The sequence below is a fragment of the Cebidichthys violaceus genome, unplaced genomic scaffold (assembly GCF_023349555.1).
Source record: "Cebidichthys violaceus isolate CVI_PGR_0920_01 unplaced genomic scaffold, fCebVio1.0.p SCAF_21, whole genome shotgun sequence".
Lineage (NCBI taxonomy): Eukaryota > Metazoa > Chordata > Actinopteri > Perciformes > Stichaeidae > Cebidichthys > Cebidichthys violaceus.
The window spans coordinates 413,187-438,760 of NW_027176384.1; the positions used below are offsets into that span (position 1 = coordinate 413,187).

General features: G+C 39.9%; 2 protein-coding genes and 1 pseudogene across 2 annotated transcripts; 1 reads left to right on the top strand and 2 right to left on the bottom strand.

Moving 5' to 3' along the window:
* Positions 1–369: 369 nt before the first annotated feature.
* LOC137877110 (excitatory amino acid transporter 3-like) lies at positions 370–4,698 on the bottom strand. Its single transcript, XM_068716805.1, has 11 exons — positions 4,214–4,698; positions 3,927–4,019; positions 3,252–3,363; positions 3,103–3,145; positions 2,972–3,010; positions 2,683–2,855; positions 2,252–2,359; positions 1,687–1,809; positions 1,308–1,502; positions 1,007–1,141; positions 370–906 (listed from the first exon to the last, which is right to left on the bottom strand). Exons 1-11 carry the CDS (start codon positions 4,338–4,340, stop codon positions 801–803), a joined length of 1,254 nt encoding a protein of 417 aa, XP_068572906.1. The 5' UTR covers positions 4,341–4,698; the 3' UTR covers positions 370–800.
* A 7,379-nt stretch (positions 4,699–12,077) lies between these two features.
* LOC137877452 (aldo-keto reductase family 1 member B1-like) lies at positions 12,078–14,244 on the top strand (annotated as a pseudogene).
* Positions 14,245–15,229: 985 nt separating this feature from the next.
* Positions 15,230–20,264, bottom strand: LOC137877113 (aldo-keto reductase family 1 member B1-like). Its single transcript, XM_068716809.1, has 10 exons — positions 20,128–20,264; positions 19,107–19,274; positions 18,863–18,979; positions 18,650–18,727; positions 18,092–18,214; positions 17,202–17,308; positions 16,700–16,781; positions 16,463–16,546; positions 16,278–16,360; positions 15,230–16,171 (listed from the first exon to the last, which is right to left on the bottom strand). Exons 1-10 carry the CDS (start codon positions 20,191–20,193, stop codon positions 16,129–16,131), a joined length of 951 nt encoding a protein of 316 aa, XP_068572910.1. The 5' UTR covers positions 20,194–20,264; the 3' UTR covers positions 15,230–16,128.
* Between the last annotated feature and the right edge of the window lie 5,310 nt (positions 20,265–25,574).

Genomic DNA, 25,574 nt, shown 5'->3' on the forward strand with positions numbered 1-25,574 from the left:
ATCTGTTTTGTGTTTGGAGGGAAAATGTGTAGAAGTAAGGCATTGGTCATGCTCATAAATATTACTTATTGTTTCTACTACTCTCAACATAAATATTGTTAGTTTCTTCTGGGCCCAACACTAATGCAAAATCTATTTTCAGACTACGCTTTCTATTGTACGTCCACCTGTTGTTCAAGCTGCTCTCCAGCAGAGAGCGTACTGCTGTAACACAGGTGAGATATATCTCAGCATAGAAAGCACACTTGAAGGAACCATAGCAAAAAAAAAAAGAGAAAAGATGGTATTAAGCCACTTTCAATGTTTCAAACTGAAAATGATCAGATCAGAAAGAATAAATGCGATCTGATGACACATTTCGCACTAGTATATTAAACAAAACATATTTCACAGGGGATGAAAGGAATAACTTGCGAGGTCGATCAAAATGTTTCAAAACCCATGAAAGTACATTTGAGTTGTTTTATTTATTTTGATTCATTCATTTTAATTAAGATGAATATTTGTTAAAAAGCTTGCTTGATTTCTACGACATAGTGGTAGTAGTTGATGCCCTCTTTTCTTCCTTCCTTCCTCCCAACCGTATCAATATTAAGAAAACATTAATTTTTCTCTTGTCTGTCTGTTTCATTTAAATGCTGTGTCATCTTCATTTAGTCTGACCCAGTTACATATATACTGATGCTTACACAGCATATGTTGGACAGTCTCCAGCTGCTGCCGTAACGTCTATGTCTAATGTCCAACGGGACTGGTTTATTTTGGCCGTAAGACATCTTGAAACCTCTCTTATTTACTTGTTATTTTTCTTTATCCAATTCTCCCAGTTCCTTTTGGGACAGTTGGTGGACCAGTGCCATGCCGATGCAGTCTCCCAACACATTTACTACAGTGTTGAAGCGGTCTCTAGAAGATGGAAATCACAGTAAGCTATGAAAGCAGAAAATACAACTACATCACGCTGTTTGATACATTAACTACATTTTGTGCAAGCATTAACACTTACAGCAGCCATTCTATGACCAAAAAGACGGAGGCGTCCTTCGGCAGTAAGCCCAGTGTTGCCAAAATACAGAGGGTCGTCACGGCTCCTGTCGCCGGCATCCCTGCTGATTCTAGGCTGGAGACTGCTGAAAGCACTCTGCAGAGCAAACAAATGGACTGTTCAGTGAATGACGAGAGTCGATTTCTGAAGACACAGTAATACAAAATAAAATATGCCATATTATGTCATTTTAACCAACGTTGATATCTATGATTTTCTTTAATTCTCGGGACAGAAGAGAGAGACAATAACTGCGATTTACCTGATGCTGATTAACTGGCCAATGTTCAGATCGACGTTGGTGAGTTGGGTGACGAAAACTACGGCGACCACCTCATAAAGGGCCGTCCCGTCCATGTTGACAGTGGTCATGATGGGCAGCATGAAGCGGGTGATTCTGTAGTCGATCTGGTTTCTCTCCTCACAGCATTTCAATGTGATGGGCTGTGTGGCGGAGCTTTGGGACACAATGCATGCTTTCTCATTGCACGAATCATATAAGAGCAATCATACATGTAAAAATACCTTTTAAAATGTTTGTAATTGCTTTACAATTAGGCAGCTTTGATGAAAGATATAAAAAATAAGCACACAGAGCAAGCTTCAAACAACTAGAACCATACACTCAAATATCCTCTTACCTGGAGGAGATGATCAACGCACTCAGTAAGGCAGGAAAAACCCCTCTAATGACAGGCAACGGGTTACGTCTGGCCCACAGAAGATACACAATCGGTAGAACTATTACTGCATGGATTGCGAGTCTGAAAAACACAATTTAATACACAATAAATACTGATGCTGACGACATGAAATTAGTAGAAGGCTTAAAGGCCCATTTGGTATTTTTTAGTCTGACTTTTATGGATGAAGAAAATGGATTTTGTGTGTTTGACAACTGTTGCTTTAACAGAGGCAGAAATCATTTCAAACATGTTGGCTAGTGTCAGTTATTGCAATAAAAGGACCCGTCCTGTGTTTAGATGGCAGGCCTACCCTTTGGTATTGTGTCTATAAATAGCTGTTGTCAGATGATGCCAGAACTTTTGCAAACCACTGGCCACACCTCCTGCCCTCATCCACTCTCACACTCATCAGTTTCCCCATGTGCCTTGAGAGTCAATACACCAGGTGTGAGGGTTGTGAATGCTGCGAAATGTACAAACGCGTTGGTGTTTTGGTGCCAATGAGGAAAGGAGAGCGTACCCAGTAAGAACCACAGCCATGAACTTTAACAGTTTGTAGATAGTGTCCCAATCATGACCCTCAATAACATGGCTGCCAATCATAAACACCACTGCAACTGGCAAGTAGCTGGAGAAAAGACAAAAAAAGGAATATGTTACAATATTACTCCAAAATAAACCTGTTTGATTTCTCTCATCTGGGGAAAAAAATCAAATATGATTAGGAATAAATATTGTTGGAAAAGCAATACTTATCTGAAACATTAACTAATTATCTTTATTTGATTATTTTTTCATCTTAACTAAGGGTAGAAGAGGGAAATATACTGTGATGCTTCCTGTTCTAATAGACAACCCTGTCATTAGAAAAGACCGTTTTTAAAGTTATAGAAGTGCATAAACACTGACAGAATATTGCCACATGGTATTGATTATGCTGTTTCACTTTACTTCAAAGCCTTGTTGAAGAGAATTTTCATGGCCTTGTTGAGGATGACAACGACTTCCATGACACTTTCTCCGATCTTCTTCAGACACAGTCCCAAAACAAAGGAGTACAGCATCAGGCCCATCGTGTTGGGTCCTTGGACGTAGTGACCCATCAGTTGCATATAAGTGGCATTCTGACACAAGATGGGGGAAACACTAGTTACAGTGGTCTGAGGGAAACTTCATGTATCATCAACTATCATTGCACTTCAATAAAGGATCTTAATAGTGACGAGAAGAAGAAACGTACCGTTACACAATTTCTATGCACCACCTTCACAGTCTTGTACTAAGAAAAGAAAAGATAGGGTGCTCAAGTAAATACGACATTTTTCTCCCTCGTGGAAAGCAAGGAAAAGGGTATAGGTATGAAAAACATACCTGTTGGAAGCAAGCCTGGATCATATTATGTGGCATCAGGTTACTATAAAGAATAAAGAAGAGTCAAACATATTAGTCAACTTGCAAATGTTGACAAATCATACACTGAATTCAGCTTAAACTCAGATGTAATATCAATTTCTTCTCACATCAGTAGATCCACCAAGGTATCTACGGTGGCGAACACGTCCATTTCATTCAGCTCATCTTGGTCATCAATGTGAGCAACCCCAGGCTTGACCAGCAGAACCAGTGTCAATCCTACAACACATATTCAAGGTTGGACGTAAGCGGCAAAAGTGGCATGCTGTTCAATATGGATCGTGACTTAATGAAAACAATAGTTTTAATCGGGATTCACAAAATGAGGTCACAAAGGCTTAATTTTAATGTCTAAAAATGTTCTACTAGAAATGAGAAAATTAGAAAGAAAATAAGAATAATAAAGTGAAAATAAACATTACGTCCAACATGTTTGGACACACATATTTTGATCAACAAAGTCCTTCATTAGTTTCAAGAGAAGTGATTTATAAATACACAGCCACAACTATCATAATGAGCATGTTTTCTTTGTCTTTAGTTTAGAGTTGCTCCATGGCTTTCTGTAACCAAAACTGAACAAAGTATTACTTTTTAATGCTAATTGATATACATACAACATGAAAAATAACCATGATGTGAAAATGACTGACATTTAAACACTTAAATAAAACAGGAAAGGGACAATAAAGAGTTGCTTCGCGTTACATGCGTTTAATAATTATGTGATTGTATGCAGAAATGTGCACATGTAAAGAAAGTAGCCCCAAAACTTCTCTAACCTATAGATACAGACACAATAGTCGTCGAGACAATGTACACTCCCATACGGAAAGAGATTTTCACGGAGGTGTCAATGGTCAGGCCAGCTGCTCCTACATTCAAAACATAAAAATAAAAGATTATGATTATGAACAAAATGATGAAATGTACATACTGTATATAGGGTGCCTGTAATGTATATGAACACAATTCACGGACAGCGGGCTGAAATGTGACAGGCCACCTGTGTGCCCTGTGTGTAACCTGATGCAACAGTTAACGGGGCAGAAGTGCTCATCTCATTTACCTCTCACCACACTTGTCACAATTAGAGGAACACTGAAAAGCTTAAGCAGCCGAAGGAGAATTTCTCCTGGCACGGCGAAGTAGAATCTGTTACGGTCTGTAAGAGGGACGTAGGTCTTGAAAATCATGCCCAATCCAATCCCTGTGTGAAAATAAAAAAGATAATATAATTAGAACAAGTAAATGGTTTTAAATGCGTGAGAATAGAAGAAAAAAAGTCTCTTATTGCCAAGGGCGGTGACACACTGGTGATTGAGCCTATGGCCCACTGATGAAAGTTTTGCAATATCTATATATTTGCGGTAATACAGTTTTTCTCCATTGTATACACACAAAAACATGTAACTATGCACACAATTCTGAAAACTTGAAAAACAAGACTCCAGACTGTTAAACTCGCTGCACAATGAAGCTCAAACATTTGAGCAATAAAACGCTGAGCTTTAGGCATTCTTTGATGAGAAATTGGGCTTTCAAAGTCCATAAATCGTCCACATTGACGAATTGAAACAAAATAACTCACGTTGAACAGAAGTCACACATTAATAAAACCCAATATACCATCTATTAGCATTACAGCTAGCTCAAAAATCAGCCAGAATTAAAGCTGCAAGCAGCATTGATCGGGCCCTCGCAACTTCACGCACGTCGAGGGTACTGACAGGACTCTGGTTGACGCGGCCATGCATTTCTGTGACCATCATACACTGCATGCACGAGTTAAACATTATTCCCTGCGTCGACCAGCAGCGTAGCAAGATCATGTTGCCAGGTCTTAAGCCCCAAATGTTTTGAGTGTACAATCATAAATGTAAGCCTGTTAAGATCATTAAGAAAATGAATGTGCGTGAATGCGCTTCAGTTTTTGTAACATAACAGACTGTCGGTTTACTGGGATGGGGTTCAACTCCCTGCAGTGTCCTGCTGATATTTGGACTTAAATGAAAGTTAACAGAACAGTAGTGTCATTTGCTTTTACTAGAACACTTTAATTTAAGACTGTTTTCATTTTAAGCTCTTCTGTAATTTTAGATTGTAGTGTGAAGCATTCATAGTAACATTTAACCTGATTCTCATGTAGAAGCTCTGGACTGATCATTTATACTAATGGCCACTGACATGGTTTGAGAACCACTGTTATCTAACTTTTGCTCTCCAAGCATCTTAGTTTGCACATATTTAGATCAGAGAAGTCTTTTTCTCATGGTGTGCCCACAAACCCTTTTAATAAGTTCAGTGTTTGGGCCGCTGTAATTATAGAATCCTGCTTACGTCTGTGGTTGCCAGTAGGTGGCGCTATGACTATGAGTTATGAGGTATGCAGAAGTCCTAAAATCATGACAGTAATCAAGCATGTCAAGTTTGGGACAGTTTTGACAAAGTACAGTTGAGTTACAACAGCTTGATGGATGATGGCACACCATGTAAAATGGCCGCTACACCAAGTCCATGTTGTTTGATTTAGATTGTTCTGACCAAATTCTAAGCTGATCGGATTAATTCCCTGGGAGGAGTTCGAAATACAGCACCTGGAAATGGAAAAAACCCACGAGAAATTCATACAAAATTCAAAATGGCTGACTTCCGGTTGGGATTAGAGCATGAACCCCTAAGACTTTTTTTTAAGTCTACATGTGATACATCTGCTTACCAAATTTTATACATCTAGGTGAAACGTACTGCGAGGGCTGCATCGTCAAAATATTCTAGGGGCGCTATCGAGCCGACTTGCCACTCTGAAGCATTCAAATCACATTAGATAACTACATTCAGGATGTGTTTGACAAGTTTGGTTATGTTTTGAGCATTTTTAGCCCCTCAAAAACACTTTAGTTTTTCATGGGAAGAATGCATCGCCATGGCAACGGCCTTTCACAAAACAACAAGCTTTGAGTAACTTTTAATCACAAAGGTCTTTAGGTTGTTCTGACCAAATTCTAAGTTGATCTGATTAGTTCTCTAGGAGGAGTTCGTTAAAGTAGAGCGCCTGGAAATTGCAAAAACGACACTAGAAATTCATACTAAATTCAAAATGGCTGACTTCTGGTTAGGTTTAGGGCATGGCCCCAAGAGACTTATTTAAGTCCACGTGTGATACGTGTGCCTACCAAATTGTGTTAATCTATGTTAAATGTACTGTGAGGGCTGCATCGTAGAAATTTTGTAGGGGGCGCTATTGAGCTGATTTGCCAATCTGAACAAATAAAATCATATTGTATAACTACATTTTTTACTTTAAATGTCAAAGTACAAAACCTATACCTTCATGTTGCCACTAGGTGGCGCTATTACTATGATTCTAAATTGTCATATAGATGTGTTCAGGGTCAGGATGTTATGACATATGAGAAATTTGGAGCAGATTAGACAATGTACGGCCAGGTAACAACAACTTCCATTTTCATGGCGAATGGTGTTTTTTTGCCGCCACGCCACGGATACATAGTTTGATAACTTTTTGATCTTTGAGTAACTTTTAAATGCCAAGGTCTCAAGAGCATACTGACCAAATCTGAAGTCAATCGGGTTAAATCTCTAGGAGGAGTTCGTTAAAATACGGCGCCTTGAAACGGTCCAAAAACGTCTAGAAATTCAAAATGGCCGACTTCCTGTTTGGTTTAGTGAAAAATTCCAAGAGGAATTATTGTACATCCCATCACGTTCCACATACCTACCAAATTTCATACAGCTAAGTGAAACCCAAAGTTGGGGCTACTCAATAGGGGGCGCTATCGAGCCAATATTTCATACCTCAGCTGGTCACCCCAATCAGACTGCAATTTTCGCAAATTCTGGCTTGCTTGCCAAATTTCCAAAAATTCCCAGTATCCCAAGCACCTCCTTTTTGCGACAAAACACGCGCAATAATAATAATAAACATTAGAATAACAATAGGTCCTCCGCTTCGACTACGTAGGTGCTCGGGCCCTAATAAACACACTTTATTAATTATTTGGGATGTGGCTACTATTCACAAAGTAGTTCTCTTGAATACCTATGTTGAATGCACTTATTGTAAGTCGCTTTGGATAAAAGCGTCTGCTAAATGACTGTAATGTAATGTAATTCTCTGTCAAAGCCTCCATAAGAACAATGGTGAGAAATGAAAAAAAATAAGTTTGTCTTTAAAGTATTTATTCTCTGGCCAGAGAAGGCTTCACCGTCATACAGACTGTAACACAGTCCGCAGAGGATGAGCCAAGAGTTCAGTTTGTCTCCTGCTCTCCTGCTCTTAAGCATCTCAGCACACAGTAGGGGGGAACCTCAGGTATTTACATTAGATACAATTGATCAACAGTTTCAAGCTCCCCATTGACCCCTCCAGTCACCCCCTTCATCTTCTGAGCCTTGTCACACAAAGACATGTGTCTTTATTACCCTTGCCTATCTCTGAGAATCTTCACACCTCAACATTCTCTGGTTAAACTGCAACCCCCATTTAGTTGCTCCCTCTTATCAAAGCAAAAGGCCAGAGATACACCATATGGTCCTGTTACCACTCTCCTTACACAATCATATGTCACATATAGTTTTGTTAGTAAGGCACATGAACTAAATCACAGTAGAAATGTACTAGCACAACTAAATTTTCTATCACACTTTTCACCACAAATCGCCAAAAAAACATCTTCAGCTTTAAAAATATTTAGCTGCACGTGGTGCTCCTTTCCTCTGAGTATCAGAACAAACAAAGCTCATGAGAACCATTTTTAACTCGACAAACTCCAACACCAAGCGCCTAAATGAGCAGACTGCAACCCTAGTGGTGCTAGCATAGACCGCAAAGGCACTAGCCATTTTGCTACTTCATGCTACAAACACAAAAAAAGTCAATATAAAAAGTTGAGACACTTATCACGCCACGACCAAAAGACGCTTTTAGGTGGATTCCAGCCGTCAGTATATGTTTGCACGCGGCCTTCCTACGGCATCAGACAGCCAATCCGCAGCCTTACACGTGAAAGCACGGCGATTCTGTGAGTCAATACAGTCATGATAGGTTAGGGTTTTTAGTGTGGGTATTTTTTCTTTGAGTGGGAACATGTAAAGAGTTCTGATTGATTTGCTTTCAAAACAAACCCCCAAACAGTTGCATTTAGATTAAAAGGCAAATACTGTATCCAGAACTGCACAATGACACTGACTCTGCTCACTTAAAACAATATTGAGGCCCACATGGTGACTTTGATGAGGAGCCTTTGTCAAGTTCTGACAGTATGGTCTCACATGTAGGCAAATGAGGTGATGTGAACACCTGCATTGTGAGGGCAATGTGCAAAAATTATTCACTAAAATTGTGTTGAACATTTTTACTTTCCTGCCAATTCATGCAATGACTCACCGAGATTAGTGACCTGACAAACAACCATTGTACAATGTTTTGGTTTAGCAAACCAAGACATCAGGGGCTTTAATGTCTGTCATTTCTTTGTGATTTACAAAACATGTTAAAAAGGTGGCCAGTACTATAAAATTCTACCTGGCTTACTTTATATATAAATCTGGGGCCAACTTCACTATGATCTTCTCCCACATACCATTTTATCAACTCTGACACCAATCGAGTCCATTTACTAACCAATTAAAAATACTCCACCGAAAGCCCAATAGCCATTGCTGTTTGTTCATTTTTTTAATTTTGATAGTTTTAAATATTTTGCAAATGCTTGCGTTATCTTTACCTTTTACATGTGCTTGCTCCTCCCACGCTGAGTCAGTTCGTAGTAGCGACAGACAGTTTACAGTCATGTTGCTGCAGTCGCGCTGCCAGGGGATTTTGAATATATCCGTCTGGAGGTAGTGACCATTTCACAGTTTTTGGAATCTAACGTCTCACATCCGCAAATCGTAAGGAAGAAACTGCCAAAATAATATTATCCCATGTTACTTCTGAGCTAGTTATTTTGGGGTAATTTGAATTTAGATTGGCACTCAAAAACTGCCAGACAACAAGAATGAAGAGTGCTTCATTTACATCAGTTGATTTCTAGTCCTACACGATCAAAAAAATCCAATCATTGAGCAAATATTAAAAAAATTATTTCTATCTTGAAAACATTTACAACTCTAGCTTAGCTTTTAATCATAACAATGTTCTCAATAAATACAGTTGAGGCCAAAATTATTAGCCCCCCAGGAATTATGGAACATTTTCCTAAAATTCTCCCCAATGTTTGCAGCATTGATAAAACTTGATATAATCAAACATTCACCAGTGCTATTTAGTAGCTTTTGGTAAATTTTGGAATATAAAATACATTTTTGAAAAACGGGGTGGTCAAAAATATTAGCCCCCCTGATGGGGTGGTCAATAATATTACTCCCCCCATGTGAATTTTCACACCTAACACACCTACTAATTAACCAATCAGCTTTCAAGTCACACCTGTGCAGTCAATTAGCTTCCTAACAACACCTGAGCATTCAATCAGCATAAAAAGACTCCAAGGAACAGGGCACTTGAACACATTATTGAGAGGGACTACTTTTACTCACCATGCCAAAGATAAAGGAAATCAGTCTTGAGCTCAGAAAAAAGATAGTGGAGGCTCATGATAAGGGGGAAGGCTATACTGCCATTTCCAAGCGTTTCACAGTGTCTAGAACCGCTGTACGTTGCATCATTGCCAAGTACAAGGAGACAAATTCTGTAACAAACAAACCTGGGCGTGGTTGTAAGCGCAAGATTTCAAGAACTCTTGAGAGGAAAATATGAGAGATGTCAGCAAGAAGCCCCGGACATCTGCCAAGATGATTGTTGCTGACCTGGCCTCTTCTGGAGTTGATGTTTCAAGGAACACAGTTGTGAGGGCTCTCTATCGTGGTGGGCTTCAGGGCCATCGTCCCAGAAGAACCCCTTTACTCAAAGAGCGGCACATCACAGCCAGACTGAGGTTTGCTCGTGAACATTTGAAAGGTAAAGATGAGTTTTAGAAGTCTGTGCTTTGGTCTGATGAGACTAAACTGGAACTTTTTGGGCACATGGATGTTGCTTATGTTTGGCGAAGAAAGGGAGAAGCCTTCAACCCTAAGAACACAGTTCCCAAAGTTAAACATGGTGGTGGGAGCATCATGCTGTGGGGCTGTTTTGCAGCCTCAGGCACAGGGAGCCTTGTTCGGGTGCATGGCATCATAAAAAAAGAAAATTATGTTGATGTTTTGAGGGATGATATGCAGAAATCTGCTCGCAGTCTATCCTTAGGTCATCGCTGGGTCTTCCAACAAGACAATGACCCAAAGCATACATCAAAATTGGTCCAACAGTTCCTGAAGGATACCAAAACCAAGGTCCTGGAGTGGCCTGCACAGAGCCCAGACCTCAATCCTATTGAGAATCTGTGGCGGGTGCTCAAAGCGAATGTCCATGCTCGGAAACCACGCAATTTGGACCAGCTGGAAGAATTTGCAATGGAAGAATGGGCCAAAATCCCTCAGGAGACCTGTGCCAACCTAGTTAAAAACTACTCTAAGAGGTTGTTGTCAGTTGTGGCTCAGAAAGGGTACACTATTGACTATTAATGGCCAGGGGGCTAATAATTTTGGATGTCTCATTTTTGCCTTTTCTTGTTTCAACTCAGTGTATCAATAAAATATCCAAATCAAACTTAGTGGACATTTTGTCTTTGTTATTTTGGAAACAAATGCACTATAAACACTTGTTGTTAATGGTCATTTCCATGGAGAAATCAAGAGTTTTGTCTAATTTCATAAGGGGGGCTAATAATTTTGGCCTCAACTGTATGCTCCACACACATTTCCAAAGCTCTTATTGTCAGGGATGCAGCTTGGAAGAAAGACAAAACTACCAACCATCTGACCGACTGGCAGAATTTCAGCCATCAATGGAATAACTGTCTCAGACTTATTAGAAAAGCCATATCTCACTTCTACTTGTCCTCACTTGCAAACACACCTGGGCAATGCATCAGTGTTGGACAATCATCAAGTCCTCCAAAACTCCCCTGCCTCCCCCTAAAATCTGTTTAGAAAATCAAATCATAACAACCATATCCAATATGTATGAACCATGCCATTTCTTTCAGTTCACTGCAACTGACATAAGTCCTCGCTCTCCAATCTGCTGATTCTTCACTGAATATTTTCCATTTTCCATTCTGGCACTAAGTTTTAGGTCATTAAGCCAAAGTTATAGACAAAAAACTAGTCAGTTTCAACCCTAACAAATCTAAGATCCTTTAGATCCCTCCCTTCTTCGCCTCAGTGCTGTTTAAGTTGCAGCACCTCTAGGTCACATGTTTAACTTATCATTTGCATCAGATAAAATGCTGATATGGAATATGGAAGTCCTCACAGGTTATCCCAGGACTTAATGGCAGTGATCCTAGTGACTTAAATAACTACCGACCATTCTCAAATTTGTCTTGCTTGAAGAAAAATATCAAAATAGTGGAGTGCCTAATAAATTCTCAACTGAGACCATTTGTAGCGTCAAGGAAATACATTAGAGCCAGATCAGTCAGGATTTAGATTAAGTCATGAACAACAATAGCTGCATTATTTGTATTTAATGTTATCAAAGCCTTGGACAATCAACACTGTGCTGCCCTTTTCATAGACCCATTTAAAACATTTGAATCATGCTATTTTATTGGAAAAACTATCATTCTCCCCTCTGTTGCCTCTATGTCTGCCAATGGCATGTTTCCATAGACTGGATCCATGACAAGACTAATGAAACCCAGATGCACTTTTACTGCTCATTTACCCGACCTCTCCCCCCTCCCTCCCACTCTCTCTCCCTCTCTCACTGACTTCTACACAAGAGGCTGTCACTTCTCTTGGTGCAGTGTAGTGTACTGAACTTGTTGATTGATCCCGCAAAAAACCACAACACGAGATCCAACATGATATCTTCAGTTACACTCAACAATGGAGCGAAGATGCCTATTGTGGGTATAGGAACATGGAGGGTAAGGCTGAACATTCTATTCTTTGTTTCTACTCCTTCTTTCCTCTCAGTGCCCTACTACCTTTCAGGGATTCTGATTTAGATGGTCTCTAGTTTCCATGTTACGAATTCACCGTCTTCTTGCATCTACTGCAAACTAGGTTTAAAAACAACAGGGGGTCCGGGGCATTAGATAAGCAGTGCAACTGCAGCATAAACCGATAAGCCCCAGGCAGCGAAACTGTTTGCAGAGGGTTGTCAAAGCATACTATTGATATTGTACTGTGCGAACCTCTTCCTGATTACATTTGGTAGTACTAGTGTTACCAGCAATGACAACCTGCTCTTTACATTCTACATCGTTTCATATTTTACTCAATATATTGACGCTTATCTGCAATGTCCTTGTCTCTGTATCACCCTTGCTCTGTAGGCAGACCAGGGAAAGGCCACCGAGGTTGTTAAGGTGGCGATAAGAGCTGGTTACAGACACATCTATGGCGCTTACGTGTACCAGAATGAAAAAGATGTCGGGGTTGGGATTCGTGCTGTGATTGACGAAGGATTGGTTAAGCGGGAGGATCTATTCATTGTCAGCAAGGTACGGCATTACAGCCAAAGTCGATAGACGCATTTAAATGCCTTTTTTTACATGAACACATGTAAAAAAAATTACTGTTATGTCATTTTTCATTCACATTTTGTTCACTAACCTCAAATGTGTGCCACACAAACACTGACATGCTCAGCGTATTTATTGTTTTTCATAGTTGTGGTGCACCTGCCACATTCCATCTCTGGTGAGGGGGCCCTGTGAGAAGTCGCTCAGTGACCTGAAACTGGACTACCTGGACCTTTACCTCATGCATTACCCGATGGGGGCCAAGGTTTGGATACCACTGTCCTGTCTGGGTCATAGAAAACAACAGCCTGTCTGTTGGTAAAACCACAGCATTGAGGGTTCTGGTCAAGTCCAAACGTTAAGTTTATAGACAGGAGAAATAGGCTAAGCTACAGTTAAAGTCCCGGCCTTTGTCAATGTTTCCCAGCTTAACAGGGTTCCTGAGTGAGCTAATAAGTATTATTATCAACAATAAGAACGAAAAACATTTCCTCCAACTCCATGTTGTGACTTTACCATTTTACCTTATCCTACTGCAGCCAGGGGATGATCTTTTTCCATTAGATGAACATAACATTCTTATTTACAAAAGGGCTTCTCCTGATGATCCCTCTCTGCTGGAGGAACCTAGGATCAAGGCTATACCCGAGAAGTACAACAAGACTCCAGCACAGGTAAAAGAGGAAAAATATAAGGCCGTAAAACATTTTGTAAAACTCAAAATTACCTTTAATATTGTATTTCATTCTTATAACTAAGGGCACACTCTTAAAAATGAGCACATTCATATAGTGAAGAAACCAATATTGTATTGTAGCAATATTTGCATGCGTTTCGGTCAGCAGGTCGATACCGATATCACAGGGAACCCCCCAAAATTAACTTAACTGCTTTGTCAAAAATGACTAACGCTTCCTTTCAAAAGTTAAATAACAGAAGTCGACGAGGAAGCTGTCAAATGGTGCGTGGGGAATTAAACAGTAGTGTTGTGATCCATCAATATTGTAGACATACAAAGGCGTTCAGTAAGACGCCTGAATAATGCTCATAATGTCGATTTCCCACCAGGTTCTCCTCCGGTTCCACATCCAGAGAAATGTGATTGTCGTGGCCAAGTCAGCGACCCCCCCATCGGATTAAGGAAAATTTGCAGGTTTACTCATCTTAATAATTTCAACAGCTAACACATTTTCAAGAGACATATCTTGCATATAGGCTTATACTGTATCTATTTTGTTGCTTCTCTTTTAGTTGTTTTGACTTTGAGTTGAGTGAAAACGACATGAAGATGATGAGCTTCACCGAGAAGAGAGCATTCTCACTAAGTTGGTGAGTATAGGCAGATCAGCTTATGCCTGATATCTCTTTATCGCTGTTTATCTCTTTTAGGCTATGGACCGGGTTACTGGACCTATTACCATTATTAAGTAAATCATGTTACGCTTCCTTTCTGTGCAGGGCCTCAACACACAAAGTCTTCCCTCTGAATTCAGAATATTAGCTCATCAGACAATGTGCTTCTACAACGATCAACTGAGCTTCTTTTATATAAAACCTACAAGCTGCGATAATAAACTACAACCCATCTAATGTGACAGAGCCTGAATTATTATCTTAAGTTATACTGAATCATTTTTGTATGATGCTCACTATTGAAATAAATAATTCAATGAAAAAAAGTATATTGTGTAGAATAGAATGATCTTTTGTGCATACTGTTGAGGTGCACAGATGTTGAGCGAGATCACTATAAATGATATGTAGTTACTGCTAAAGTAAGAATAAAAAGGGTTCGAGGTCCAGCACAGAACGCAATCTACCTGGTATAAACAATATAATTATGCAAGGAACAATTTAGTACTTTTTCACTCCGGTAAAACTAAATGGGCATTACAGAAATGTTTGGGAATATGGCTCAACATGATGCACATTGCACCAAACGGACAATAAAATAGAAACTGGAAAGATTTGGGGTAGGGGGGGTTAGCAAACTCAAAATCCAGTATTAATGCAGTGCTCGTGATACTGATTTAGGTATTCTCTAGTCCCTTTTCATGATGCATTTGTACAGCTAACCCCTTTACTAATACTGCATATGAAGTACTTTTCTGTATGAAATTCGCAATGTAAATACACTTGTTTTATCTGTAGCGTGATTCATATGTTGTTATTCATATATGTTGTTAGTAACAACCACACAACACAGTATGTGATAACTATTTGACTCCGTAACACTTGCTGTTCAACTTTTCTCCAAGTTAGCTGCTGTGCCCTCCTAGAACTAAACCCACTAGCTTGGTCCTCAGACCTTCCTGCTGACTCGCACCAGAGATTGTTCAGCCTGTAGTCTTTGTCGGCAGCATCAAACCCATTATTTCCGATGGCTTGCATGGCACCCCTGGGCAAGAGTGTCCTGTGTGAAAGGCCTGTAAGAGTTTTCTGACCCCTGCGGTTACTATGAGGCACAGACTTTCATTTGAACAGTGGTATCTTCACTGCTTTATTGTATTTTCTCCCACAGGACTTTATTTTGATGCTTAACAAAAACAGCTCCCACGGGAAGTGGAAGCGACAATTTCATAACGGGGTTAATAATACACGTGATGTTAAAGTGCCATCTATGACTCACAAGTAAATATGGAAATACTAAAAAGCAGAACATACCTTGACTTGTCTTCTGGAGTAAATAGTGTTTTTCACCTTATGCATTCACCTTAAACGCAAATGCACAAGTGCTGACATGAAGGAAAAACAGGTTTGGTCAAATGAGGAGTGCTTTAAAGATTTGTGCTATGAAAAATGTGTTTCATCTTAAATACAGATTTGATCTTTTATGAGAATAAACTTTTTTTCCTCAAACGTGGTAATTGTAAAACGACAAAAAGAAATTGCTGAGGTCGATGCGAATTCTATTCTCAGAGCTGTTACACACTTGAGTGAATCTGTACTGAATGTGACACACATTTACTTTCTTCAGTTACTTTAAATGTCACAGTGACCACAAAGTAATACCCTAGAATTTACTCTACACAAAGACTAGGCAAGACAGCAAAAAAATAAATCAAAAATCTCAAAAATCAAGGGAGCTAAGACACAAAAGACATAAACACTCAATTATACTAGTGTAAAACTCATACTCAATGGTCATGATTTGTGTCAAATGAGCATCTCAAATTGGGATTTAAAAAAGTAAAACAGATTTTCGTGGAGACAAAATGGATTCCTGAAGAAGCCAATATTTCTCCTGAGAAATATAACATTCAAATAAAAATCGGAATCAAGGCCACACACATTTTGCAAACTGCACTTAATAGCAAAGCGAGCAGCTTGGAGGGTGGAGAGTGCCCACTGTAAACCTGCGGAAAAATCTGCAGTTTTTTCCATTTCAGAATTCAGCGTTGAATGGATAGTCCTTGTGCTTCAAGCTCCTATGGAGAAAGAAAACAGAAAGAAAAATAAAAAAAAACGTTGCCTGACTCACGACACCTTAACAATATTACAAAAATAAACCAAAACAAGGATATATCATCTCACCAATGCATGGGACAGACTCTCCAGTTCCTGTTGAATCCTACTATGGTCTTAATTTCCTCCTCAGTTAGTTCAAAGTCAAACACCTGCAGAGATTTAAACAACAGTCTTCATGCAAGCGGCCAAGTAAGTGAGGCACATTGAGGGCTAATCCTAGAAAACATCTGAAAAGTCCCACAGCTAATTACCTGGAAATTCTCCTGAATGCGCTGAGGTGTGATGGACTTGGGGATCACGATCACTTTCCTCTGGATGTGGAAGCGGATCAGGACCTGGCAGTGAAGGAGAAAGGGTATTAACATGTGAACGTGATCAAAGGTCTAATAGTATAATAACAGTGGGGGCCACGTGCATGGTATTTGCACATTCTTCTTTTAGAGGAACAATCATTCTTTATATAAAGTGTGTTTAGTTCAGTGTTGTACCTGAGCGGGTGTCTTCTTGTGCTTCTCAGCAATGGCTTTAATGTTCGGATCTTCCAGCAGTGAGGGGTCTTCAGGTTTAGCCCTGTAATATAAACGCATCATCCGGTATTATATAGAGGACCTGCACATATTGCATTACTTTGCTGACAGTCAACAGGTAGACAAAATAATGGAGATACCTCAGAAAAGGGCTAACTCTGTATGAACTTAACTAGAATTAAACACTGCGACAGAGGTGGGCAGTGGTGAAAAAAGTAAACCCGTTAACGCACTTATGTGTGATTTTTCAAAGCAAATTCAGAAGAATATTCTGTCTAAATCAGTACAGAATATGCCACATACAAACTACATTCACAAAGAGGAACAACAGTCACAAGTTGAAACCAACCAAAGACATAATACTGAATCAGCATTCCAAAAAAAATAAAAAAAAACGTTGCTCATGATGTTGTAGCAGTGCGGTTACTCATGTTATGTCTCATGTTATTTTGACACAACTGACCAGGGTCTGTCAGGGGAGCCCAGCGGGCTGTAGGCCGTCACGGAGATGCCCTGAGAGTGGCAGTAGTTGATCAGCTTCTCCTGGGTCAGGTACGGGTGGCACTCCACCTAGGAGGGACAAACACACCACTCTTAGGATGCATTTCAAAAACAATGGGAGTGTATATGGTCGGCTTCAAACTGCCTACTGTACTGTTATTTGATGGTTGTTTTTTTAGGGATAAATTGGCTCCTATTCGATATAAGAGAGTCCTTTGTTCTGAGAATGGCGCTGTAATCGAATAAACAATGAAACAAAGCAAGACATTGATGGTGAAGGATGGTTCTGAAAAACAGCAAGAATATAAGGTCACCTCAGCTAATTGGTGCAGCCTGAGGGGAAACTGCTGTGGCCCATTACGAATTTACAGGACATTTATTTCTCCGACCTGATACGAGGAGACGGACGATGCCATTATGGCCCCTTGCTCTTTAAGAACAGCAATCTTGACGCGTATCTGTTTTCTTGTGGCTCAGAGGGGCTGCAACTAGTAATCATTTTGATACTCCATTAATTCATCTTATAAAAAGTGTTTGTTTTTTGCGTTTTGTTTCAAAGAAAACTTTACTACGTTTGGGGATGCAGCCATGCACTGAGAATAAAAGGGAAATGCATTACATACACACACACACACACACACACACACACACACACACACACACACACACACACACACACACACACACACAGTTTATATATAGCTTAAAAAACAGCTGACTGGCTTACTGCCCCGTGGAGACACTGCCACAGTGTGCGTCTGGCATCCTAACAGATTAAACTAACTGAAAACCAAATTTTTCCTTTTTATAAATCGCAAGAAAAATTGTGTTATACAAATGTCTTGGGAGTACCTGGTTGATGGCAGGCTTGTATTTGAGGCCTGGCTTGTTGAGAATGGCTTCAATCTGGTCCTTGTTGAAGTTGGAGACACCGATAGCTTTGACCAAACCGGCGTCCACCAGCTCTTCCATTCCCTGAAAAATGTATCATTAAAAAAACCCATCCGTGGCTGAGTTTTGGTTTAGAAACTGTAGCTCATACTAAATCCTATTTGTGCTTCTTAAAAAAGCCTGAGCTCTAATGTGTCTCCACTCCCGTGCTATAATCAGCACCTCTCTGATCTCAGGGTCTCCTGACATCACAATTATGTTCCCATTTTCTAAAAATACCTGCCGAAGATCCCTTCAACTCTGAAAACTTTCAGTGGACTTCAAAGCTCCCCTTTTTTGACTTCCTAAACCATGTCGCTCTCTAACAATTAACACGTGACATGGACATAGATGAGCTTTCAATTCAATGATTCTGCTCTTACATCATAATATGAACCACATACAGCTTTGTTTTTTAAAAATGTGACCTGTTTAAATGTTACGTCTGATACAAGCGAGTGGTTCGTCTGTTTAACTCACCTCCCATGTCTCCAGAAAGTAAGTATCATCACCGATCGTCTCTCCTGCGCTGTCCAAAGGGAAAAGCTCACTGCCGGCCTGTAACATGACAAAAGGATCAATCGCTCCGAGGTTTACACCACATTACCATGATACTGACAATATGGAGGCTGCACATTCCTGCTGAATCATAAGCACACAGGGAACACACATTTCTCATGAGACTGTGCCTACCTTGAAACCCAAGGGCCAATGCACTAGATAGAGGTCGAGGTAGTCCAGTTCAAGGTCCCTGAGGGTCTTCTCGCAGCCTTGCCTCACCAGAGACTTCTCATGAAAAGTGCACCACAGCTATAAAAATGAAAGGACTAGGGAAGTCAACGAGCAAGCGTGCACATTTAAATAAACAGGTAACATCGGTTCCGTAGCCTTTTTGTGGAAGAAATAAGCATGCGTACACTATGAACCCACAACTCACCTTGCTAACAATGAAGAGATCCTCTCGCTTGACAACGCCGTCCTTGATCGTGGCCCGAACACCCTCGCCCACCTCCGCCTCGTTCTGGTAGACATACGCTCCGTCAATGTGCCGGTAACCCGCTGAGATGGCTGCTTTCACCGCCTCGGTGACTTTGCCCGGGGGAGACTGGAAAACACGGGGGATGGTTACTTATTGTGGCTCAGACATACTTTCCCATAATGACATAAATACTTCTTTACATGGTGTCAGCATACAACATATGAATGGTTCATGATTTGCATTATTTTGCTTCAGTGTAACCCAAAATAAGAATTTCGCTTTCAGCTAAAAGAGAGTTTTAGTTCTTGATTGTGTCCCCCAGTTTATCTATTGGGCCTATTTTTTTTTTTTAAAAAAGGGCATTTACACCCTTTTACATTTTTTGGCCAATATTAATTCCAACTATAATTAGATATTTCATGGAAGAAAACACATGCTATTAAGCAGGAAACAGTAGCAGTCTCAAATAATTACAGATAATAACGTTAAAGATTAAAGTACACACAACATCGGGCTATTCTTACTGGAAAAAGCTTTCTAAAAAAAGAAAAGCACGCACTTTGAAAGGATCAGGTCACAGAATTGTTGTAGTAATTGTGACTTATCTGGGTTACAGAGAATAAAAGTAGAGCCTGCAATAGATAAGACTGACGTTAGCTCTCAGTCTGTACAGCGTAACTTGAACCAGGATATTTGCACACGACGGTCGGGTTTTCATGAACCTGCTGCTGCATTAGTCATGGTTTATTTCTCAGACGTTTGTATACAAACTGAACCAAAACAACCACCAGTTACTCGTAAAACAGCATGCAATTACTGCCGAACTGATATGAATACATCTAGCGGGTATTTTAAGGAAAGTCAGAGGTAGTTTTGGCGACTCGTTGCTTTCTTTTGGCACGTTCAGCTGTCTTACGTAACGACTTAATTTTTAACTAATCAATCGATAATAAAACATTGTATATTAACCAAAACGCACCTTCCACGTGCCCAGTCCCACAATGGGCATTTGTGCACCGGTGTTTAGTGTCACGGTTGTAGCCATTTCTCCAAAGGACGAGCAGACCCTGAATGCACCGGTAACAGTCGAGGAGAGAGAACAAATGCGCCCGCAGATCCAAGGGGGGGTGTATATACACACAACCTCCGGTCCAGGAAAGAAAGCGAAGCTAATGCGGAAGTGCCTTGAACTTGCATTATTTTTCTAATAACCCACACTGTATAGAAGACTAACTTGAAATCGAAATCTCACTTGATGCAATACCTCAGTAAATATTGTAAACATGAGTTTATGATCCCGATCGCTAATCAAGTCTTCTTCCAGACAGCATGGTGCTCATTTGGTAAATTATGGCCCCATTTTTAGTGTATATGTTTAACACAAAACTGCACATGTATGTTCATCTGTAACTAGTTTGAATGACTTAATTTACAGCTGGTTCAGTCAATAATAATGCATCTAATTTTATTTGTTAATCATATGTTTTGTGTGTATACATCTTAATCCCTCAAAAATGAATCTGTCAGATAAATGTAATAGAGTAAAATACAATATTTCCCTCTGAAATATAGTGTACAAGGTGAAATAAAATTGAAATATAAAATAAATGACCATCTGAATGAAACTCATGTGCAATACATGGGTAGGTTGAATGTGATTAGATACTTTCCAAGTACCACTGTTTGTTAAGGAGGCTGCCGATTGCATTGCTGGTATATTTTTCCCCAGTTTATCTCAGGCCTGTATGCAACACACATATTACATACAAGTAAATAATAACAACCATACGTTTTAATGCATTTTATACCTGCAGTGTGCAAGCGTTTTTATTTGAAACTTTTCTATACGTCCTGTAGGGTGGCATTCATTTATTGGGGACCCCTGACATTTCAAAGGACCCAACATAGTCTACCGAGCCTGAGCTCCAAAAAGAATACCTCCTTTTTGCATATTTTTCCAAGTTTTTGATGATTCTGCAATTGAGCCACTAGAGGGCACCATTGCCACACTTACCAAACGTGAGCCCATCTCCTCAGAGTACACAACTGAGGCTCCTAAGTAAAATAATCACACCATTTCATCATTAGCTAATATGGCCAGTAATTACAGTGGCTAAGATGATGGATCAGTACTGTTCATTTCACTTAAGGTTCTCAAAAAAACTCATATACACATATTTGATTTAACTTAACCCATAGAATAAATGCTCTTGGAACACGCCTTGGGTAAGTTCATTGTCCAGCATGCAATGTTGGAGATAATATTCTTTTTAATTACTCTTTAATATTCTTGACTACAACTTCTTCATGGAATTATTCTGATACTGTAAAGGAGAGGCACACCATTGTGAATGCGCACACACAGAGACCAGCCTTAAACCCCAAGAGACACCTGAAAAAGGGAAAAAATACAGCGTGTCTTTACTGTCAGAATCAGATAAAAACCTGACAGACCTTTAACTGAGCCATTCAACAGTCTGAGCAGAAGATAAGAGAGGGAGAAAAGAGCAATATGAAAAAAAACATACAAAAGGAAAAGTTATGGGAGCCAGCAGACGCTGTGTACCTCACAATGGCTCTCGCTAAAGTTTGTGTCTCTTCTGATCTTCTCCCAGCTGGACGCCTGCTTTTCAGGGCCCGTCTCCTCTGATCTAACTTCAGACACTGGAGGGCCTTTTGCCAGCCTGCAAACTGTCAAAGTACCCCAGGAATCAAACACCGTCGCATGCTGTCATGATCAAAGAACCACAGGTAAACCAGACTAAGACACAGCCACATACAATTGACATCTGAACGAGGAGGGGGGGGGGGGGATTGTTTCATTTCTGAGGCTCTTATTTTGCGTCTGCAGGCGGATACCTTTCCACTGTACTGAGTGGATCGATTAGAATAAAGGAAAACAGGCATTTGAAGATACAACAGAGGCCCGGAGTAAAACCAAACGCCTCTCAAGGAAACTTTTGGACAAAGAGTGTAGACTGAGGTGAGATTTCAGAGTGTGTTGCTCAAAGAATTTGAAGAGAAGAGAGGGGGAAGAGAGAATGGTGGCGGGATAAGTAAATATACAGATCACAATGAGCAGCTGTCTCCTTTTCCATTTTGTGCGGCCATAATGAATGCTCGGTGCAGCTGCAGGTGTCTATTCCTTCATAGGCTCCTCATCAGATTAGACACTCCACTAGTAAAACCTGACCTGTCCTGGGGAGATCAAACACCCCATTTCATTTCATGGCCTTTGCTCCATTCTCTCCACCTCTTGTCTCTCCCATTGACATTGGCTTTGCTGTCCTCCTTTTTCTCCGTTTCTGCCAGAGTGCCCCGGGTCATAATCTTCACCCATGAATCTAATGTCGAGTGTCAGCTCCGGCTGAGTTCACTCACACACACTTGCATTCCGCACATTCTCTCTATCGAACAATAAAAAGATCAGGGAGAGAAACCCCTAAATCACGGTTATGTGACAAGTGCATTGCATGTTTTTGGATACACTGGAGATTACTGAGGCTGATTTGAGCCTCAGTAATCTCACTAATATCTGTATTAGGTAGACAATATAACATTGATAAACAGCTGAAACAATTAGTTAATTGATTGGTCGATGGCAGAAAATTTATCAGCAACATTTTTTTATAATCGATCAACCGTTTACATAATTTATGTGACAAAAATATGTGAATATTTGTCAGGTGTCTGTCTTCTACGGCAGTAAATACAATACTTTGGGAATTTTGTTCTGTTGGTCGAACAAAACGAATAATTTTAGGATGTCACCGTGGGTTCTGAGAAGATGTGCTGCGCCTCTTTTTATACACCAAAAATGATTATTGATTAATCAGGTATAAAAATAATGGTTAGTTGCAGCCCTTGATTCTTTTTTTATGGCTAAAAATATCAAAATAATTACAAAAATGATCGTAAAATAAAATCAAAAAGAATTTGGCAAATTGTGTGAGGGAATGCTTCACCACGACAAGCATGCACAACATTACCACTCTCTGAAGTAAATCACATCACTTCAGACAGAAGATGACTCTAATGCTGATGTTGGTGTGTGAACGGTCACATAGCATTAAAATCGTGTTAAGGCCTTGGTTATGTGAAGAAGAGCAGCTGCTGCCTCCACCAGAATAGTTCAGTCAATTTATTCAGTTAATGTTACGGAATGTATGTGTGAAAGAGCCTCTATACTATCTTAAGCCATCAGCAAATTTGACGTTTTTTCAAATTTCCTGGATTCCCTTAATGCTTTTAACACTCCACACTCCTGTCTTAGAGAGCAGTATTTGCTTTTTTCAGTTGTTTTGTTTGCACTACATGAATGCACTCCTTGCATGGAAAGTACAGCTGCATAGAATCAAGCCTTATCTTCTTTAAATGCTTCTTGTAGCTGGTAAAAGTATCTGGCCTTGGCTTTGTCTGTTTACTTGAATTGCATGTGACAGAGAGAACCTCATATAACCGCATATCCACATCCTCATTTAACCACAGAGAAATTAAGACTTTGGATGCATTTCTTATTCTGATGAGGACGATGTGGAAATAATAAAAGCAGAAAACACAGACAGTATCTCTTCTGTCTCATTTCAGCTGTCGCACTGCTCCTGAGGTACTGCTAGTATTAATACCATACAGGGAATAGAGATCATTTGAAAATATAAGGTCAATTATGTTTATTTATAGCGTTTTGAGAATGTGGGTGGTACGTTATGAGGGATACATCTCAACTTCTGGCAGAAGCCTCTAATATTATATAAAGTCATGGTACATTTTTAGCCATGCTAAAAATAGTGTGTGGTCCGTCCACCAATTTGGTCCAGACTGTTGAATGGATTGCCATGAAATTTTTTACAGACATCCATGATTCCCAAAGGATGAATCCTAATGACTTTGATGATGCCTTAACTTTTACTTGAGTGCCACCATGAGGTTCATATTTGTGTTTTTGAGTGAATTGTCTGTTTTGGCTAGATGCCACCAAATCATAGACACCGTCCCTTGAACGTGTCATAAACCTCTACGAGCAAATACCTGCAAAATTCACTTCAGCCTCAGCTGTTCATTGTTTAAAGAGCTAAGTAATTAGCAAACGTTAGCATGCTAAACTAAGATGTTGAACATGGTAAACATTATACCTGCCAAACATCAGCATGTTTGCATTGTGAGCATTTTAGCCGGCTACTGTTAACATTTAGCTCAACGCACTAGTAGCATGGTTCGGGGGCCGTTCACATGTTGCATCTAAAAACGTGTGAGAAACCCCAGTCGTGCCACTTCCATCTTTTTATCCATGGTGCTTAGGGGCTTGCACTCCTGTTAACTACAAAATAGGTTAAAAGACAGTAACTCATGTAAGTGTGTGAGACACACAGAGAGAAAGGTAGACTAAAAGCTTACAATGTGTTTGATTATAGAATTTTTCACTGCTCAGTAACATTGTGGCTTGTTATGTTTCCATTTGGAACAATGCAATGAAACTTTGTATCTTAAGCTCCCTGTTCTAGTGAAATCATACTACGATAAAGCTTTGTATCGTCCAGAAATGATTTCAGGGTAGACGAAGAAGGGATTATTTCATAATAATTAGTAGTACATGGGAATTATCTTTTAGCTATCCAGAACTTTCTGATCCAAACCACACACACTATTGTGTATTTTCACATGCACTTCCATACACAGCCTTGGCCTTGTCTGTGAGCAGAGGTGTCTCCTCTCTGGCCCCTCAGACACAGTTTGGTTTTTGGCTTGATTAACCACTTAGTTCAGTCTCTCAGACACAAGATTGCAGGGAAAAAGCAAGTAATGAAGTGCTTTTGAATTTGCATTCCCGAGAGCTTTCACGGACGCCTTGATTTCAGTCTGCCTTTGCTGTTTGTTCTTCGTCAAGAGATGTCTGCTATTTTAACGGTAACACGTAACAAGTGTCCATCCAACCTCCTCCATATTGCTCCCTCATCAATCTAACTGCCATGAATAAACACAATCAACATGCATCTGAAGGGGAATTTGGAGGCTTTTTCTCTCAAATCGCCCATGATGGGTTGTTCATCATTGTCATTATGTAGATTACAGTGTGAAAGCAATATTGGAGCCCCTTTTCCTCTGAATTGAAATGACACCGTTCCATAACGCTGAACAAAACACTTGTGTGTTTTGTTCTTTCAAGTTGAGCAGCGCTGATCAGATATGGACAAACTGTCTCAAGAATATGAAATTAACAGCGTTCAGTCTACACTTGAAAGTCAAGCCTTTATTTTTTGTATCGACCTTGACAACAATATCGGAGTGCGCATGCTGCATTATCAGCTGAAGTATCTGCTGTGATTTACCAGGTAAGTACCATGATTTGGTTGAGAATGCCCAGACAAATCTCAGAACAAAGTTGCACAACAGACAGAATCTTTCTTTTTTGTTTTTTAACTCTATTTG